Genomic DNA, 14,469 nt, shown 5'->3' with positions numbered 1-14,469 from the left:
GACGGCGGCCCGTCCTCCTCCCTCCTCCAGGCTTTCGGTGGAGTTGTATGGCTGCTGCTACAACTGCGGCAGCGATGGCCATATCTCCAGGGAGTGCACGAATCCCACGCTCTGCGTCCGTTGCCATGGGCCTAGCCACACCTCGCGGGGTTGCACTCGTCCACGCAGCCCGTCTCCGGAGGAGCAGCCACCACGCCCGCCGCCTGCTCTGCGGCTTCGGGCAGCGGATGACCAGCGCCCGGCGTCGCCGGCATCGCCCCTACGCCTGCCGTCGCCGGCCTCGCCCCTGCGTTGGCCTGCGGTCCTGCCGCCCCCGCCGCCGGGTGCGGTGCCTCTATGGAGCCAGGTGGTGCGTGAGCCGCCCGCTGCGCGGCCGTTGTCGGTGGGTAGGTCCGGCGTTCTCGGCGCCTTTTGACTCACGGATGGCCTGCCCCCCCCCCGGCCAGAGGACTACTGTGATGAGGGGGTGGAGGTGTGCTTCCTTGAACGTGCGGAAGATACGCGGTCGCTCGAGGCAGAGCTGGCACGGGGTGTGCTGGTCACCGTCGTCGGCACCAGGCCAGTGGTGGATGTGGGCGCGGCGGCGTCCGTGATGCATGCCGCGTTCGGTGTTGGACCGGCGGAGATGTCCATTCGGCGCTTCTTCCCTGAGGATTTTCTCGTACTCTGTCATGATGGTGCCCTTCGGGAGTGCATGGTGCGTGCCGGGCATGTGGAGGCGCCCTGGTTTGGGCTCTCTCTGCGGCCATGGATTCGGCAGGCCCAGGCGACGGCGGCGTCCTTGCTGTACCTCGTCCCGATCTCACTGTGGGGTGTGCCGGCGCATGCCTGGTGCCGGCGGACCGCCGGCGTGATCTTGCGTGGACTGGGCTACGTTGTCGGGGTAGACGAGGATACTGCAAGCAGGGTGGACATGGCGGATTTCAGGGTTTGGTTGCGCACGGACCGGCCCGGGCAGATTCCAAGTCGGCGTCTTCTCTACATCGACGAGCCCCGACGCACACTTTGGTCAGAGGCGGACGGTCGACGGTCAGCGGCCGGACGTTGCTCAAGTGCGTTCTGGTACCCCATTGAGATCTCGGTGCTGTCGGGCGTGATGGTTGATGATGGCGGGACGGTGCCCCTGCCGCAGCCGACGCCTCCCTCTCCACCCACCGGAGACGATGGCCACGGTCAGGGGTCCACTGGTGGAAGAGGTGTAGGAGGCCAGTCTCGCCGCGCCGAGGGGCCCGGTGGTGGCTCGGTGCATACGGCGGAGTCTTCGACGACGGCGCCACCGCCGGCGGGTGCGCGCGCATGTGTTCAAAATGCGCTTGGTCTAGTGGACCCAGTGGTCAACAGAAGTCGCGAGGCGGGCGTTAGGGGATCTTTGGTGGGTCCGGTGGATCGCCCTTTTGGCGAGGATAGGCCTGGGGCCGCCAGTTGGTCAGGCTCGCAGGTGGCGTCTTGTGTGGCCCCGGCCGAGGCGCGGCAGACCGTTGGTTCCCCTCCCTCGGTGCAATTGGCCAGATGGCGACATGGCATGGGGATGGGACAGAGTGCTTTGCAGGATGCTGAGCCCGGCGCGTCGGGGCTGATGCCCTCTGCTGGGCAGAGTTTGGTGGACTCGGTCCGGATTGGTGGGTTGCTATTCCCACTGGAGGACCGGACCATGGAGGATCTCGAAACTGTTGGGGTTGGTGCAGCTGTGCGGCTGTTGTCGCTTTCATGCACGGTAACAGATGGAATGGGCCAAGTGGAAGCATGGGAGACTTTTGAGGTCATCTTGTCAGGTGGAGAGAGCAGCCCGATGCACACCCCCAGGCCATGCACGCCTATGGCGACTGCTCAGCTGGCCCTGCTGGAGGACGAGGATGGCCAGGCCCGGGTTTCCACACCATGCATGCCTGGGATCGGGGAAACGGTGGCCCCGCAGGAAGCTGGCCATGTGCTGGCGTAGGATCCGAGGCCATGCACGCCAACGCCCATGTAGAACGTACCGGTGGGCGATTTTCACGTGGATTTGGGTGTTTTTTGCGCTGATCTGCGTGTGCCAGTTTCTCTCGTGCTGCCGAGACCTTCTGGTCGTGCTGTGGCTAACCCAGGACGCCAGACTAGAAAGAAGCAAAGGCTGGAGATAACGCCAAGACATAGCGCTAGAATTGCCAAGCGTGCGGCGACCAAACAGCAACAAGTTCTCATCAGGAAATTATGCTTGGCACATGAAGGCGAAGTCATATCCGAGGAAGCGCTACGGATGTATGTGGACTTGTTCTCACGTCCACTCTCGAATGAGCACATTGCGGCTATTCTCGCCTTGTTTGGCTGGGAGTCACCTCCGATGCCATTGGTGGACAGCCCCATCGGGGTATAGCTATGTGGTTTGTGCGGGCATTCCAAATGAATGCGCATCTGTTAAAAGTCTTAGTGTGGAATGTTCATGGTCTGAATGCTCAAGCAAGGAGGAACGCGATGTACCAGGTGGTGGCAACGGCCAATCCGGCAATCATTTGTCTCCAGGAAACTAAGCTTCAAGTTGTATCGGTGAACGTTGTGAGGCAATGCCTCGGAAATAAATATGAAAACTTTTTCTACTTGCCGGCGGTGGGTACTCGTGGTGGGATATTGGTAGCTTGGGATGACTCTATCACCCATATATCCAACCCACATTACACTAATCATACGCTGACCGTGTTGGTTAAGTGCCCGAATGACGAGCAGGCATGGTGGCTTACATGTGTCTATGGGCCGCAAGATGAGGTGGACAAAATTGAGTTCATGCAAGACTTGGTGGACATTCAGAATCTGCACGCGGGGCCATGGTTGGTAGCGGGGGATTTGAATCTCCTAGCTAGGCAGGAGGACAAGAGCAATGAGTTGGTTAACCGAAGAATGTTGGGGAGATTTAGAGCAAAGTTGAACAGATTGGAGCTCAAGGAATTATACCTCAATGGGAGGCGCTATACCTGGTCCAATGAGAGGCGGAATGCCACGCTAGAGAGAATTGACCATGTTTTTGTCTCCAACTAGTGGGATGGGGCATTCCCATCTTGCTTCCTGTCCGCTCTAGGGACGGCGATCTCGGACCACTGCCCACTTATCTAGATATGAATGTGGAGATTAGTATGAGGAAAAGATTCAGGTTTGAGGCGTTCTAGATTAAGGCAGAGGGTTTTTTGGACACGGTGCAAGGGGCCTGGGATTCGACGCCCGAGGCGTCCAATGTGTACCTCACACTCCATAATAAACTGCGAGCTACGGCAATAAGTCTTCAACGGTGGAGCACTCGATGGATTGGCAATGTTAAACTCCAAATTTCCATTGCCCTGGAGATAATAAAGCAACTGGACGTCGCTATGGAAAATAGGCCATTGTCGGACACGGAAAGAGGCTTGCGGAGTTGCTTAAAGAAAAAACTACTAGGGTTGTCCTCTCTTGAGAGAACCATAGCAAGACAGAGATCGCGTTTGTTGCAGTTGCGTGAAGGAGATGGTAGCACAAGGCTCTTTCATTAACAGGCGAGTCATAGGCAGCGCAAGAATGTCCACCGCTTGGTCAAGCATAATGGATGCATGTATACTGGCCAGGATGAGGTGGCCTCCGCGGTGGATGCCTATTATCCCGGAGCTACACTATAAATCTAAATGAGTTGGACTTGCTGCGGCTGGATCTATCGCAGCTAGAGGAGCCATTCACGTATGAGGAGGTGGAAGGTGTCATCAAGGGGATGCCCCTGGATAAGGCACCCGGGCCGGATGGATTTACGGGCCGCTTCTACGCCGCATGCTGGCATATTATAAAATATGATCTCATGAAGGCCTTGGCTTGTCTCTACAACGGGGACGTTCGAGGTTTGGCCGTGATCAACAAATCTCTCGTCACTCTGCTGCCCAAGAAGGATGGTGCCCTGGATGTGGCGGACTTTAGGCCGATCAATCTCGTGCATGGAGCTATTAAGATCTTCGAGAAGGTGCTGGCATGTAGATTAGTGTGGAAACTACCATGCTTGTGGGGAACCACCAGAGTGCTTTCGTGAAGGGAAGATCCTTACATGACAATTTCATGTTGGTACAAAGTACAGCTCGAAGGATGAATGCCTTGTGTAACCCCGCTATACTACTCAAGCTAGATATTTCGAAAGCATTCGACTCCGTTCAATGGCCGTTCCTGATCGAAGTGATGCAACAACTTGGTTTCGGACCTAGGTGGAGATCATGGATATGTGGTATTCTTGCAACTTCTACCACCAAGATCATGGTGAATGGAGACCCCGGGGACACTATATACAACTGCAAGAGGCTCAGGCAAGGAGACCCGATATCACTGATGCTTTTTATTCTCACTATGGAGTCGCTGCAAAGGCTGTTTGAGCACAAAGAGGGCTCTTGGAGCCGTTGTCTACTCGTGGAATGAGGCAACGACTGTCCATATTCGTGGATGATGTGGTGGTTTTCATCAAACCCAAGCCAGCAGAGCTTGAGGCTGTGAAGCGTATCTTTGAGGTTTTTGGGGAGGCATCAGGTTTGCGGATAAATATGGTGAAATCAGCGGCCCTTTCGATAAGGTGCTCGGATCAGGAAATGAATATGGCAAGCCGCGTGCTAGGATGCCCGAGAGGGTCCTTCCCTATCAAATACCTGGGCCTCCCGTTGGCGTTACGGAAGCTGACTCCGGCGTAGTTACAATACTTGGTGGATCAAATGGCGAATTGTCTCCCTAAGTGAAGGCGGCTTTGATTCCAAAGAGTGGACGGTTGACCTTGGTCCAATCGGTGCTATGTGCCATGCCCGTACATGCCATGATGGCCTTGGATCTTCCGATGAAAACTATTGCTACGATGAACAAAGTGTGCAAAGGTTTCCTCTGGTGCAAGCGGGCTAATGCGAATGGTGGCAATTGCGTTGTCGCCTGGGATTCAGTATGTGCACCAAAATGGGCTAGAGGACTGGGAATACCAAATCTCAGATGGCTGAATATGGCCATGCAAGCTAGGTGGCCATGGCTTCAACGGGTGGACTCGAGCAGACCTTGGAGCGAGTTCACAATTAAAGTTCCAACGGAAGCACAACTTTGGTTCCAGGCAGCCACTAGGAGTGAGGCACATTGTGGGCTAAACACCCTTTTCTGGGAGGACCCTTGGATCAACGGGATGAGGGTGCAGGAGATTGCACCAACTATATATTGCATGATCCCTCGACGCGTCAGACTGATGAAGCATGTGGCACCGGCCATTGAGGATGGTTCTTGGGCTATGGATGTCGACCCGGAGCTTGGAGAGCAAGCCTTGAGGGAATTCTTATCCCTATGGCCATGTGTGTACACATGGGAACCGGAGGCGGATGTGCCAAATACGGTAACATGGTCCTGGGAGACGAACGGATGATACTCGCTGAGGTCGGCATATGCGGCAAGGTTTTGGGGCCGAGAGGTGGCACCTATGGCGGAGCTGACCTAGACATCCCGGGCGCCCTCTAACTGCAAGTTCTTCACTTGGCTAGCACTACGAGATCGATGCTGGACCTCAGATAGACTTGCACGAAGAGGGTTACACATCAAGACGCATGCCCCTCAGATAGACTTGCACGAAGAGGGTTACACATCAAGACGCATGCCCTCTTTGCGACTAGGAGGAGGAAACGATCAATCATGTGCTGCTAACATGTGTGTTCGCTCGATCCATATGGGCTGTGATTTGTGAGGCTTTGGGCAAGTTGGATTGGACACCGACGGCGCAAGACACGCTTGACGTTTGGCTTCGGGATAAGCAAGGTCCGAACAACCTATGGCGCAAGGATCTATATACTATCTTCATCCTCACTATGTGGGAGTTGTGGAAGCATCGCAATGCTATTTTGTTCGACGGAGCATCCCCCTTCGATGGATGTGCTTATTACTAGGGTCAAGTCCGAAGGGAGGATATGGTCGCTAGCCGGCAAGTTTAAAGGGGACGTGGAACCCTTCTTTGGTAGTTTAGAAAGGTGAGTGCGTAGGGAAGGATAATTGTAACGGAAATCTTGTAAACTATGATGGAGGCAATCTTTGCCTTTCTTCTTTAATATATAATATGCACGCTCGTGCATATTCGAGAAAAAAAAGAACCATCAAGCAATTTCTCAAATGGAACTACAGTTGTGTGAATGTCTGAACCTTTCACGTCTCCCCCGGCTGCTGAACATGGAACTGTACTTGATGTTTGCCCACGCAGTTCAAAATTCGAATCTATGCAAATGGCCAAACCACATATAAACAGACTACGGACGACACATGTACTAAGGCAAGCATTCATGCAGCAAACAATGATTTTCCTAAATACAGCAAGCAATCTATCATAGGTGTAGCCATTTTTTATCTGAACTCTCAACTTCTTCCATAGGTGCTAACTCAAGAATTTTGAGCTCATTTTCAAATATGCATCAAGCAAGTTCTGTTTCAGATGACAGCATCACACTCTTTACCAGTACTTCAATGATACACATAATACAGCTCCATCTAAAGCTCACATAGGATAATTATCAAACCAGCTAGTAGTACAGCACATGTAAAAGCAATCACACATAAGAAGGTTTACTGAACAAGTCAGTACATAACCAGTGCACACATCACAGGAAAACAGTTGTCCAACTCTTATCCTCTTACCAGCGACCTCAATCAGACTTCTGGGTGTCTTATTTCGGGAGCTTCGGTGCAGTTGTTTCGATGGTGACACTTGACACCATAGTTCTTGTACCGGTTCCGCACTAGTTTTCGGAAGCAGGGACACAAGAAAATAAGGCCAATTTGCTCAAACATTGCCGCGTGTATCAGCGGCCGACCCTGCACTGACAAGGTTAGCCAACCATAAGAACATTCAGCAGTAGCCACAGGTCAACAGAGCTTGTCTATCCATATGGAACATTATCAAGCTTGTCCCCAACGTCAAAACTATGACATTTTCACCAGGATTCACCACATAACCATGGAAAGCCTTCTCCAAGGCACTTCTGCGGTTCGGACATGGTGTTCGCCCCGGAGCAGCAGCTCCCACTCTAACCCCTGCACCCAGCACACACAACCTGCTGTCACTACAGTGTCCCACAACTTGATGCACACAAAAGAGAATTCAGATGTTGTTATCCCTTAGACCTCTTCCCGGTCAATTTATCCTTTTTTATCTCCACAAGTTTACTGCTGAACACCACAGCCTTGCATATTAGCTATTTGCAACCAATACAACAAATTTAGTACTTATTAGTTCCATTTCTCACTCTACATTTTGGACTGTCAGTTTCGGAAACATAATATGCCCCCAGTCACACAAAGTAGTCATCTGACAGTCAGCACCATAATTGCCGAAAAACTCGTTTCATTCTTTTTATTTCCAGTTTTGCAATTGTCCGGGTGACATTTGTCTATATTGCAATAGAAAAACATAAGTTGAAATTTTCTGCTTTTCCAGGTTCCTACTTTTCAGCAGAGAAACTTTCAGCCCCCATGATATTCTATCTACTACATTTCTCTTCTAAATGCTCAGGTTGCATTTTTTCTAGATTGCACAACCAAACAAACTACACCCTCATATTGGATGTAATAAGATCTTATATTATGGGACGGAGGGAGTAGTTTGTATTTTTCAGTTTTCCAGTATTCTACTGTCACCCCCGGCTGCTATTTCTACCAATGCTATTTTCCCTGCTAACTTGAATCAACGCCATACATACTTCACTCCCTTGATCACAAGAAGCCCTCCTAATTGCTAGGTTGGATATCTTTATTCCCCACCTGCGTGACCACCCTAAAGCTCTTGGATCCAGCTTCCCTACCAACTGTGCTGAAGCCTGCGGTGAATCCTCCCTCTGCTCCGCTACCGCTGCTTCCTCCACCCAAATCTGCCCGTTGAAGCTCTCCGCCGGAGCCTGATTCTACCCCATCCCCGCTGGCGGTGCAGCCAAAGGATAATGTAGGGGCTCCATAGGATGTCACTATCATTAACATCCTCGATCAGCGTAGCTCTGCAAGGAAGCGGTTCAAACTTCAGATCGGCATCATGATCATGGAATCTACAAGGAACCAAAAAAGGAGGTGGGGTCGGTGGTGGGAGTGGGGCTGTTTGTACCTTCTTATCGGCTGCTTCAGAAACTAGTTATATAAAAGACCCTAAACTAGGATAATCGCATATTTCCTCTAATAGTTATATGAAAGACCATATCAAAGTCCATAAGCAACTCCGATGGTAGATACCCAAATCAGGCTCTTATTGACTTCTGATACATCAACCCTATCCGCGTTCAATTCTGCAATATTCAGATGTTCACCTGGCGCACTCCTAACATAAAACTTACCTGAACTATTTATCACATGAAATTAACCACTAGTTTATATGATGAAGATATAACATAGTAAATTACTAAATTTTCTTTTAGCTCACCATCAATGTCTGCTTACTATATTAAGCATTCATGTATCTATGCACTTCCCACTAGTGTAGCCGTATTTTCTATCTCTGTACCAGGAAATAAACATCGTACATCAATCTACTCCTGTAAGATAGCTGGGTTCACAAAACAATAAATCTAAAAGGCACACCTCAGGTAACAGGGGCTCTGTGTATGTAATCGGCACGCACGTCGCCACATCGATGAAAAAGATGTTGCACTCCTGAAGATCGCATTACAATTTTGTAAGCAACTCGCTTGAAAGACTGGTGAAACGCATACGATTTGCGAGTGAATTTTACAATGTTGTAAGCAACTCCTGAAGATCTCATTTCTCATTTTATTAAAATGAGATCTTCAGGAGTTGCTTACAACATTGGGATCTTGCGGGTGGAGAGCCCGGACGCTTAGTCGGATCCAATTCGAGGGATTTTCTAGGTTCATTAATCAAGCCTTTTGGGGTGAAATTTCCCTTTCTGCCACCACCACAGCTTGGGTCGCACAAATTTGTCCGTCCATGCTCAGCTCTAGGGCTTGCGCGTGCTGCAGCTCGCCCGACGCAGTGGCGCCGACAAGGTAATGCAGCGGAGCCATCGGGACATCGCTATTATTGACCTCCTCAAGCACCGTGAATCTGCTCCGGCAGATGCGGAAACGGAAAGTTAATCACAGGGAAGGAATTCATCACAAAATCTGAACTGCAGGAAAGAGGATCCGTGCGTTACCTTTTAATTGGCTGCATCAGGAATCCCATCTCCTCGTCGGCGACGGTCCCTTCCGACGGTGGCTGAGATCCCAAGAGACCCGACGTCGCTGATGGTATGGAGTGGCTACAGGAAGCAGAGCACTCCCACCCCTCCACCTCGTAGTTACTACCTCTAGGCCAACCACTGCCGGGAAGTGTTTTCCCTGTTCCACGGATCACAACGTCGACGACTATAGGTGGCCAAACGGGCCGGGATAGCTGGGCCGGTCCGGTAGCACGGCCGGCACGGCACGTGGCATGCCAGGGGCCGTGCATGGGCCTGAAGGCCGAGCACGCGGGCCGGCACGGCACGACCCGATTATCTTTTTTTAGTTTTTATGTATCATAATGTGGCCCAACAGATAAAAATAGATTAAAAAAGTCCAGTGCGCAAAATAGGTGGCAGATTAGTGGGCCTAGCATGCCTGTGGGCCAACCCGATTAGCATATGGGCCGTGCCTGGGCTGCAGGCTGCAGCACGCGGGCTGGCACGGCACGGCCCATATAATAATCGTGCCTCGGCAGGCTGGGCTGTGCCAGGCACGATTAGGATGGGCCGTGCCGTGCCGGGCCGGGCCGGCCCGTTTGGCCAGCTATAGTCTTGAGCCACGGCTCACCTCCCGCAGGCTGACGGTGGCCGGTTCTCTGTTCTTTCTCGCCGACAGTCAGAGGTCCCCATGACCGTATTTCCCAATTTACATCATTATAACTCGCACTCTGTACCCCACCCACGAACTAACTGCACCGCATCCCAAGACACCGTTCAACTGTGTCGATAAAGAGCTCATATGTGCTCGTGTGCATAAACTCCGTGTCCGAAGGTAGTAATTTAGACTAGTGTCATATGCATGACACTAGTACTCTCCACTATGACCAGCCTTACTACCTCCACAGTGGATAGTAACATATGTGTTGTGTCATGCATCACTTCATTTATTAGGTTGTAGACTTATTTTTTCTTGATGTGTGTGATGTTATAATAACTAGCTATGTTACTGCATGTCTTTCTTTCTTCATTAATTACATGTCACATCATCTATTTTACCTAGATAAGTATGATGTTACCACCTATATTACTCCCGGACATCAATTTTATGTCACTTGAAGCATACTATCTTCGTCCGGTGAAGAGTGTACATCTAGAAAATTTTTAAGATAAATTATGAAGTTAAATAAAAAATACATTAGAAAAGTGCGAGCTACCATCTCTCCCCTTTTTAATTACCTAACCCCCAATGAGTTAAGTGCATGTAAAAATTAAAAAGACCATGTGTATATTGTTATTGGTCTTAATTACCATGTGATGTGAGAGAAATATTTTTTCTATTTTAAAGTGCATTGAGAAGATAGAAGTATACTTTTTTATGAACAAATTTTAAAGCTAAATGTACACTCTTTACCGGACGAAGGGAATATATACAAGTCAAACGCCTGTTGTAACGAATCAAGCCGAACATTTTGAAACGGAGGGAGTACTTCTATAGATAGTTCATTCGGTCTAACTAATTAGGCTGTCTCTGCAACAGAAGTATTTGACCGTGGTGGTCGCAAGTTGGAAACAGACAAGTGCTCCATAATTCAGACGAAAAGCAGGAAATTTCCATCGCCAGCGAACACAGTATTCCACACGGTTTGCCCTGAGCACCCAATGATGGTGACTGGCAAACCAAGAAAAATATAGTGTGACTGCAAACCAAGAAAATAAAGTGTTCCTGCAACAGTTGTTAGCATCTTCCCTTTGAATATCTTGTTGGTCTTCTAGGCACCTCCATACAATGAGCATGACATGTAGATGAGTCACTTCTAATAATAGGTTGATGACAGCGAATAAAGATGCCTAATCTTCCAAAAGCTCCTTTTGGAGTAAAAAGTTGGACCCAGATTTCTTCTACAAAGCTATACTTGACATTCAAGTTATTTTTCCTTGCCAATGTGCAAGTCTCTGTAACTACTACAACTTACGTAGTACTCGCTCTGTAAACAAATATAAGAGTGTTTAGATCACTAAAGTAGTGATCTAAACGCTCTTATATTTCTTTACGCAGGGAGTACATTACAATCCCTTCCATTGTTGCCTCAATACAAGCTACAAATTATTATCCGGCTAGTTTACAACAAGTAGCATAGTCTTTTGAAAAATGGAACAAAAACAGAACACCTTCCAAGCTTCATACGAAACACCAAGCTGAAGTTCTACATGTACATTGATTATATACTTCAGTTATCCACATTTCCCACACACAGACACAGGCACATGTGATAGTATATTGCAAGTATTAGTTCCTTTAGATTTAAATGTTGTATACCTTCATTTTGAGCATGCAATGAAAGAACTTTTGGACAAAACTGGCCAGACATATATGGGGCTGCCCAATTGGAAGGCGATTACCTAGGGCACGTGCACTGATATCGAAACGGGATTCGACAACTCTCCACTGCCAAAGCTCGCAGCACGCCTCAATGAGCTGTTACCTACCAAAGAATGATCAACCACCCTCAAGCTAGTGCCTAGCGACATTGCTGACGGCATTTGGCTTCTTTGGCACATCTTGACGATCAAGCTTGCTTTCTTCTTGGCGCGCTTTGTTCCAGTGAGCATGATGTTCTGTATTACTGTATTCAACCCCGGAATCTTTGCTACTCTCCGAACCAATGCTGAGCCACCACGGCGACATATCTCGTATAGAGCGGACACTGCATTCTCCTTGCCCTTTGGAGTTCCCCGTCTCATTAATCCAACGAGGCTACTGATCACAGTTTCAGAGCTCCCAACAAGATGCACAACAGAAGGCTGCTTCATGAGCAGAGCCAGAGCACCAGCAGCTTCCTCCGACACGGTGTCGTTCCTCAGTGACTCGATTAAAGCTACAACTGCACTTGACTCAAGCATCCGAGCTGAGCTTTCTGCATGAGTTGAGAGGTTGAAAAGTGCCATCACTGCGTCTTTCCTCCCCCTTGGCGTCCCTTTTTTCAGCATACAAGCCAGCTTCTCCAGAGCCCCTGGCTCATTCATGATCATCTTCTTGTAATCATGGACCACGGAGAGACTAAACAGAGTTGCTGCTGCATTCTCTCTGGCCTCTGTAGTCCAGCCATTCTGCAACACGCTGACGATAAGCCACAAGCAACCCTCCTGTTCCATAATCCGCGTTTTGTTCGGCTCGTAAATGGAGAGATTGAGCAGCGCCGTCACTGCGTTCTCTTGCGCAATCTGATCTGATGACAGGAGCAGCCTGCAGAGCAACGGGATTGCACCGAGCTCGGCGATGAACGCTCTGTTCTGCTTCCCAGCCTTGGCCAGCAACCTAATTTCCTTGGCAGCGACTGCCTTTGAGCTATCTGAACTCTCCACCAGCATCCTGACCAGAATCCTGGCTGTGGCTTTATTCGCCTCGATTGCCGCCTTGCTGCTGCACGCGGTGGCGACGCATTCGGCCATCCCCTCGTTGCTCTCTGGGGAATCATACTGGAAACAATACATCCCACACCACTGTGATATCAAACTGCGGAGTGCACGATTCGGCACAAGGCGGTTGTCTGCCAGTGCCTGCCCTGAATTTGGGCAGGTGGAATGGCCCTCCCCGATCCACTGTATGATTGATGGCCGGTCATACGTCTGGCCGGTGGACGCCACCACAGGGTCGCGCATCAAATCCAAAGAAATCGGGCAGGAGAACTCCTTGGGCACCGAGAAGGAGGTGTCGTCGCAGCCGCCGCCGCCCCACGATGGAAGCCGCTGCAAGTTTCCCGCCGACGGCCAATACCGGGCCGCCTTTGCGTTGCCAGGGTCGAACTGCGAGAAGAGGCTGTAGCGGAGCAAGGCGAGAACACCACCGACGAGCAGGAGGTCGGTATCCTCTTCTTGACTCAAGATTTGTTCCTCAAGGTAGTCGATTTCAGCTTGGCAAGACGCAGCGTCAGAGATGCCAACGTCGGAGAGGAGCGACTTGAGCGGAGGCGGCTGGCCGAGCTCGAACTGTTGGACGGCGGCGAGGAGGCGGTCGCGTAGCGCAGCCTCGTCCGGGTCGTGGTACTGTGCGGGCGATCGGCGGCGGCACTGGGAGCGGAGGAGGTCGAGGTGGCCGGCCGCGTCGTGCGAGAGGCGGATGGAGGCGGCGGGGATGACGTCGAGGACGACAGCGAGCTCGGCGTCGAGGTCGCGGAAGGAGGCGGCGAGGTGGGCGCCCCGGAGCAGCGCCCACGCGCGGCCGGCTGAGGCGACGTAGGAGACGAGCAGGTCGGCGCGGAAGAGCACGACGTAGAGCTCGCGGAAGCAGAGGTTGGCGGCGTCGGAGAAGCGGTCCGGCGCGTCGAGGAGGAGCGAGTCGAGGAGTGCGCTGAGCAGCGCGAGGCGGCGCGCGAGCGCGGCGAAGTTCCGCGGCTGCGACGGCGGGCGCGGCGTGGCGAGCAGCCCGGCGGCGAGCGAGGCGAGCGCGCGGAGCAGCGAGGCGCCGGCGAGGGCGGTGGGCGCGAAGAAGGCGCCGGCCAGCGGCAGCCTCCTCCGCCTCGGCGTGGGGCACCGGAGCAGGAACTCCACCGGCGAGGAGGCCGACGCCGGCGAGTCCATGGCCGCCCTCGATTCCCTCCCCTCTGGCCGAGAGAAAGAGAGAGAGAGAGAGAGAGAGAAGAAAATGGACGCGAAATCGGTCCACCCCCCCTTTTTCTTGGATCCTTGCGTTTGACGAGCGATTAGGTGGGCGTTAGGTTAGGTGGAGGGAGGCGGCTCGACGAGAGGTGGAAATGGTCGCGAGCTCTATCGGATCGGAGAGAGAGAGAGACTCTCTGGCTCGCGTCGCGTTGGCGTTGGCGTTGCCCAGACCAGAGGAGCGAGAGGCGGGAGTAATCGGTGGCGTGCAAGTCGGAGGAGGAGAAGGCGATGGAGGGGACGGCCGACCACGGATGGGTCTTTCTACTTCTCGGCCTGCCCGCCTCGTGCCGCTGACATGTCAACCCTCTGCGCTTCGCCCTTCATTTGTCTCTTTTTCCGGCAATGCTTGGTGTACGCGTACCGCCCAGTACAGCTGTCGCAGTTTCGTTGACAGGTTGGGCCCACGTTGATGCGGGCGTTCGGGAGATGCACCGGTTGCCGACCCTTTAGACCATGTACAATGCGTAGCCTTAAGGTGATGCTTTGGATGCCATGTAGGATTGGATATGACGTAAAGTAGGTTTGGATAGGGAACCGAGATTCTCTCCAGGAAGCGGGTGTTTGAAGAGAAAAAATGTGGTCCGGTGACAAAAGCTGAAAAGGTTGAAGTAAAAAGTAGAGATGCATGTGTACTAGAGTCTTTATTTTCTATTTCTTAATGAGTCCCATTAGTGGTAGCTTGCATT

General features: G+C 51.6%; 1 protein-coding gene and 1 long non-coding RNA gene across 5 annotated transcripts; both read right to left on the bottom strand.

Moving 5' to 3' along the window:
• Positions 1-6,344: 6,344 nt before the first annotated feature.
• On the bottom strand, positions 6,345-9,345 carry LOC125513240. 4 transcript variants are annotated; one of them, XR_007285808.1, is made up of 3 exons: positions 9,116-9,310; positions 7,738-9,024; positions 6,345-7,011 (listed from the first exon to the last, which is right to left on the bottom strand). It is a non-coding gene; the product is annotated as an uncharacterized LOC125513240 (long non-coding RNA). The 4 variants fall into 4 exon arrangements; XR_007285809.1 differs by having other exon boundaries at positions 7,779-9,024; XR_007285807.1 differs by lacking the exon at positions 6,345-7,011 and having other exon boundaries at positions 7,305-7,967; positions 8,542-9,024.
• Positions 9,346-11,017: 1,672 nt separating this feature from the next.
• On the bottom strand, positions 11,018-14,066 carry LOC125513238 (U-box domain-containing protein 4). The gene has a single exon (XM_048678289.1). The coding sequence runs from the start codon at positions 13,700-13,702 to the stop codon at positions 11,525-11,527; it is 2,178 nt and encodes a 725-aa protein (XP_048534246.1). The 5' UTR covers positions 13,703-14,066; the 3' UTR covers positions 11,018-11,524.
• Between the last annotated feature and the right edge of the window lie 403 nt (positions 14,067-14,469).

The sequence above is a fragment of the Triticum urartu genome, chromosome 6 (assembly GCF_003073215.2).
Source record: "Triticum urartu cultivar G1812 chromosome 6, Tu2.1, whole genome shotgun sequence".
NCBI classification, from domain to species: Eukaryota; Viridiplantae; Streptophyta; class Magnoliopsida; order Poales; family Poaceae; genus Triticum; species Triticum urartu.
The sequence above is the reverse complement of the archived record's forward strand: the minus strand, read 5'-3'. Positions and strand labels throughout refer to the sequence as shown.

Excerpts from the sequence above, each read along its gene's own strand:
- LOC125513238 (XM_048678289.1), bottom strand. The coding sequence starts at position 13,702 with ATGGACTCGCCGGCGTCGGCCTCCTCGCCGGTGGAGTTCCTGCTCCGG.